Below are 6,000 nucleotides of genomic sequence, written 5' to 3'. Positions count from 1 at the left end.
GTGATGTCATCCAACCATCTCATCCTCTGTTGGCCCCTTCTGCTCCTGCCTTCAGTCTTTCCCAGCATCAGGGTCTTTTCCAATGAGTTAGTTCTTCGCATCAGTTGGCCAAAGTATTGGAGCTTCAGCTTTAGCATCAGTCCTTCCAAAGAACACCCAGGACTGATCTCCTTTAGGATGGACTGGTTGGATCTCCTTGCAGTCCAAGGGACTCTCAAGAGTCTTCTCCAACACCACAGTTCAAAAGCATCAATTCTTTGGTGCTCAGCTTTCTTTACAATCCAAGCTCAGCTTTCTTTACAATCCAACTCTCACATCCATACATGACTACTGGAAAAACCATAGTGTTGACTAGACAGACCTTTGTTGGCAGAGTAATGTCTCTGCTTTTTAATATGCTATCTAAGTTGGTCATAGCTGATCCTCCAAGGAGCAAAGGTCTTTTAATTTCATGGGTGCAGTCACCATCTGCAGTGATTTTGGAGCCCCCCCTCAAATAAAGTCTCACTGTTTCCATTGTTTCCCCATCTATTTGCTATGCAGTGGGGGGACTAGATGCCATGATCTTAGTTTTTTGAATGTTGAGTTTTGAGCCAGCTTTTTCACTCTCTTCTTTCACTTTCTTCAAAAGGCTCTTTAGTTCCTCTTGTTTTATGCAGCAATATAAAATCAGAGCTCTATTGTTCTTCTGTAGTTAAAAACGTCCATTCAGACTGGATTATAGAACAAATTACAGCTGACCAAAAGCTAGTCTGAGATAGTTCAAGTTGGAATATACCTTATCCACAAATGCCTTCTCTCATCTATAGACCTGAATTGGTGGGTTAAAGAAGACTGAGCAGGAAGATAGAAGTAGTACAAGCACAAAATCAGAACCAAGTTATTTGGGTATGCAAAAGTAAAAGCAGGAGCTTTGAATGGTCAATCCAACAGTTCAAAATAACTTTCATAGTCTTGCTTATGTGTATATCTATGCTCAGTCACTTCAGTCATGTATGACTGTTTGCAACTCCATGGACTGGAGGCCATCAGGCTCCTCTATCCATGGGATTTTCCAGGCAACAATACTGGAGTGGGTTGCGTGCCCTCCTCCGGGGGCATCTTCCTGACCCAGGAATTGAACCTACGTCTCTGGCATCTCCTGCATTGATGGCAGGGTGTTTACCCACTGAACCACCTGGGAAGCCCCATGTGTGTATCTGAATAGTTATAAATGCTGATACTGTATCAGTGGGCTAACAGCCACTTCTAGATACTGAGACACCAAGGAACATACTGTGTCTTTACTATTAGCTGCAGAAACATCTCAGAAATTATGGCCTCATTGTTTCTACTTAGTATAAAGTTGTTGCCAAGAAAGGGGAAGAAGGAGGAGGAATGGAAACCTACTCTAGTATTCTTGCCTGGAGAATTCCAAGGAGAGAGGAGCCTGGCAGGCTACAGTCCATGAAGTAGCAATGAGTTGTGACTGAACATGAGTACAAGGGAAAGAAAACTAATTTTGTTTATTCTTACTATTTATTCTGTATTACATCATATTACAGTGCATTACAGTTTGTTGAAATAGAGTAGGAAAACAAAACAAAAAAGGGGGGAAATTCTATAAATCAACATTTTCCATGACCAGAAGTTGAGTGAAAAAATAATCCACAAATAAGGAAAAGATATTCTTGAGATGCTTTTTCAACCTGCCTGCATTTTAAATACATTTCACAGTAATCATTGACAGTTTGGCCAATGACTTCCAAAAATCTCTGAAAATAGCATTTCCCACACTCCTTAGATGAACCATTGTTTGTTTTCTGTTAATTCATGATTCAGTTCAGTTCAGTCGCTCTGTTGTGTCCAACTCTTTGCAAACCCATGGACTGCAGCATGCCAGGCCTCCCTGTCCATCACCAACTCCCGGAGTTTACCAAACTCATGTCCATTGAGTCGGTGATGCCATCCTCTGTCATCCCCTTCTCCCACCTTCAATCTTTCCCAGCATCAGGGTCTTTTCAAATGAGTCAGCTCTTGCATCAGGTGGCCAAAGTATTGGAATTTCAGCTTCATTGTAATTCATGATTACAATGTCATTTTCTTTAATTACTATTTTGCTTCTTTGCTTGGATAACAAGAAATCATGACTACCTCTTAAAAATTCTCCTTCAATCATGTGAATTAACATTTACTTTTCTGAGTAATTATGCCCCCTAAATTAAAATCTTCAAATCTGAAAGTGTCATAATTTTACTTCTCACATTAAAATGTGCTAATATGGAGGGATCATACAGATAGGCTTAAAAACAACCTATTTACACACTACATGGGCAATAGAAGCATATTTCTATAACTAAATTCAGAGAAGAGCTATTATAATACATATACAAATCAATTTTATCAACTAATATCTCAAAAAGAAATTCAGCACTAGACTTCCATGGCTAGGATTCCATTTGCTCAATCTCTTTCTATTACCTAAGATGTATTGTTGAGCCCTAGACTAGACTTTCCCAGTTATTTTTCCTTTAAACTATTCCCTCCATTATATACATATTTCAGTTCAGTTCAATCGCTCAGCAGTATCCAACTCTTTGTGACCCCATGGACTGCAACACGCCAGCTTCCCTGTCCATCACCAACTCCCAAAGCTTGCTCAAAACTCATGTCCTTCGAGTCAGTGATGCATCCAACCATCTCATTCTCTGTCGTCCCCTTCTTCTCCTGCCTTCAATCTTTCCCAGCATCAAGGTCTTTTCCAACAAGTCAGTTCTTTGCATCAAGTGGCCATAGTATTGGAGTTTCAGCTTCAGCATCGGTCCTTACAATAAATATTCAATGAATATTCCTTTAAGATTGACTAGTTTGATCTCCTTGCAGTCCAAGGGGCCTTCAAGAGTCTTCTCCAACACCACAGTTCAAAAGCATCAATTCTTCAGGACTCAGCTTTCTTTATGGTCCAGCTCTCACATCCATTCATGACTACTGGAAAAACCATAGCTTTGACTAGACAGACCTTTGTTGGCAAAGTAAATATATGGCAAGCAATTTTGAGTAGCAGTATTATTTCACATCTCAACTGTCTCATTGTTTGTTTATTTATACCTCTAAGAGTTCTCTAGACTTTCTCAAGTCAGGGCCTCCTTCTGATCACCCTCTTCAAGGCCCCTTTTACTTCCTTGTTCCTCAAGGTATAAATCAGTGGATTTAGTACAGGAGAGACCACACTGTACATAATGGCAACAGTCCGGTCCTGGTCCATGGAGCTACCTGAGGCAGGATGAATGTAAATGAAAAAAACAGACCAAATAAAAGAACAACTACCATGAAGTGGAGGCACAAGTAGACAGTGCTTTACGAAGCATGCTACAAGAATGAGTCTTGAGGAAAAGATAGATAATAATGTAGAAATAGGAGAGAAGGGTTAGAAAGAATGAGCCCATGGCAATGGTCTCTGTGACAGTATGAAGTAGCCACTCATTGAGCTCAGTGTTCCCACAGGCCAGCTTGAGCAATGGCTTAACATCACAGAAGAAGTGATGGATGTGGTTGGGACCATAGAAGTTTAAACGAGATGTCATTACTGAGTGCAGCAAGGCATGAAAAAACCCAATGATCCAGACAGTGACAGCCATCTGGGTACAGACCTGATGATTCATGATAACAGTGTAACGAAGTGGCTTGCAGATAGCTACATAGCGATCAAAGGCCATCACAGCCAACAACATGACCTCTGTGCTGCCTAGGAAGTGGAAGAAGTGAAGCTGGCTTATGCATCCCAAGAAAGAAATTGCTTTGTGTGTAGAGAGAAAGTTCTCCAGCATCTTTGGCAGAGTCACCGTGGAGTAGCAGATATCTAGACATGACAGGTTTCCCAGGAAAAAATACATAGGAGAATGAAGTCTTGGATCAGAGATGACAACTATCAGGATGGCTCCATTTCCAGCCAAACTGAGAAAGTAAATTATAAGAATAATAACAAAGAGAAAAGACTGCAGTTCCTGGATGTCTGTTATTCCCAAGAGAAGGAATTCAGTGATTGAAGTTTGGTTCAGCATCACTTTAAAAAAAGACAAGATAATAGAGGAAGACAATCTTTAATGAGAACCAGTTCTTCCAGCCCAGGATTTCTTGCTGAGACAAATGCTTTAAGGAATAGTGTTACTGTTCTATACAATCCAAAATCAGAGGTGGTGCCATATTTGGACTATTAGATTATTAAATATTAAAGCCACTTATCACTTATGGTCTATAAGGCAAACATTTATTTTCTTTACAAGCTTTGTCATTAGTGTTTTTTTCTCCCAGTAATTCAGAGTACACTGCAGCCTGCTATGTTCTCTGGTTGTGAACTCTGCATTCTTGTACAACTTTTCTTTTATCTCCCTAAGTTAACTCTAATAGGAAGCAACTTTTCAAGTATTCCACCACACTGCTGTCTCTATACCTAATAAGCTATCATAAGTATTTTAAATTTAAAACAATTGACAGGGATGAAAACATTACAACTGCAAATTCTTTTTTAAAAAACTAAAATGGTTTTTCAAATAATAGTAATAACTTTGCCTCTTCTTAGAATGTTAGTGGAGCTAGTGGTGTCCTTATACTGATCTCTTTCTGACTCTCACACTTGGAAAAGTCATAAAACCTTACTGGGGTAAGAAATGCACTGTGCTGTACTTAGTCCCTCAGTCGTGTCAGACTCTTTGTGACCCCCATGGACTGTAGCCCGCCACGCTCCTGTGTCCATGCGGATTCTCCAGGCAAGAATACTGGAGGGGGTTGCCATGCCTCCCTCCAGGGGATCTTCCCAACCCAGGAATTGAACCGGGGACTCCTGCGTTGCAGGCAGATTCTTCACCAGCTGAGTACCAGGGAAATCCCAACTAAGAAATAAGACCACATTAATCAGACATTAGCAAGAGGTATATTTGAAATTTTACTACTGCTTTATGTGATGGTGAGCTTAGTTTTTTCCTACAACCTGAGAAAATATAAATTTATATGTAAATATAAATTTTGTCAAAACAGGATCCCCAAATTATTACTTTGATGACAAATGTTATTATGCTTCTTCTCTCTAGTTGCCCTGGGACTCTCTTTCATTTCCCAAATTGCCAAATCCCTGGATAAGAAAAATTCTTCCTCAAATGAGCTCACTACTTCCTTATTATACCTCACAGTGACCTCTCTTTGAAGTATGTATGAGTTCAACCCTCTTAAAATCTTATGTTCTCTGAATGATCTGCTTTCTGAAGTTCCATTTTCATTTTGTCTGCAATAAATATGCCCTTCAAATATTAAGGAATATTCTACCCCAAGTGCAATTTACCTTCTTCACTTCTCATTCTGTTGCAGGAAGGCGGACCCCTTCCAGGGCCCAAAACTGGGCTCTTGTCTAACACTCAGAAATGAATTGTCTGAGGAGACACATGTGCTGACAAAGCAAGAGATTTGTTGGGAAAGGGCACCCGGCTGGAGAGCAGCAGGGTAAGGGAACCCAGGAGAACAGCTCTGCCATGTGGCTCTGTAGTCCCGGGTTTTATGGTGATGGGATTAGTTTCTGGGTTGTCTTTAGCCAATCATTCTGACTCAGAGTCCTTCCTGGTGGTGTACACCTTGTTCAGCCAAAATGGATGCCAGTGAGAAGGATTCTGGGAGGTGGTCGGATATGTGGTGTCTCCTTTTGACCTTTCCTGAACTCTTCCAGTTGGTGGAGGCTTATTAGTTCCATGTTCCTTATCAGGACCTCCTGGCGTAAAACAACTCAGGCAAATGGTTACTATGGTGCCTGGCCAGGGTGAGCAGTTTCAGTCAGCATGCTTCCCCTAACAGTTCTGTCAGTGTGTCACTGGCCAAGTCTATGTGCTTTATATCAACTCTCTCCCAAATTGTCACAAATTTCTCTCACTTGAAAATCCTGTTTTCTCTTTTGACTTTTCTATTAAATAAAATTCTTGTTTTCTACTACAGGAAAGCATTAATTTTAATTTCATTGGTGGGACTGAAGTCTTTTCT

The 6,000-nt window shown here is 40.5% G+C and overlaps 1 protein-coding gene across 1 annotated transcript; it reads right to left on the bottom strand.

Annotated features, from left to right (window-relative positions):
• Nucleotides 1–3,115: 3,115 nt before the first annotated feature.
• Nucleotides 3,116–4,040, bottom strand: LOC128056222 (olfactory receptor 12D1-like). Its single transcript, XM_052648913.1, is given in 3 exon segments — nucleotides 3,116–3,285; nucleotides 3,288–3,317; nucleotides 3,320–4,040. Coding segments are annotated over 3 exon segments (921 nt in total).
• Between the last annotated feature and the right edge of the window lie 1,960 nt (nucleotides 4,041–6,000).

The sequence above is a fragment of the Budorcas taxicolor genome, chromosome 11 (assembly GCF_023091745.1).
Source record: "Budorcas taxicolor isolate Tak-1 chromosome 11, Takin1.1, whole genome shotgun sequence".
Classification (NCBI taxonomy): Eukaryota; Metazoa; Chordata; class Mammalia; order Artiodactyla; family Bovidae; genus Budorcas; species Budorcas taxicolor.
Note: the sequence above shows the minus strand (reverse complement) of the source record. Positions and strands in the feature narration are given on the sequence as shown.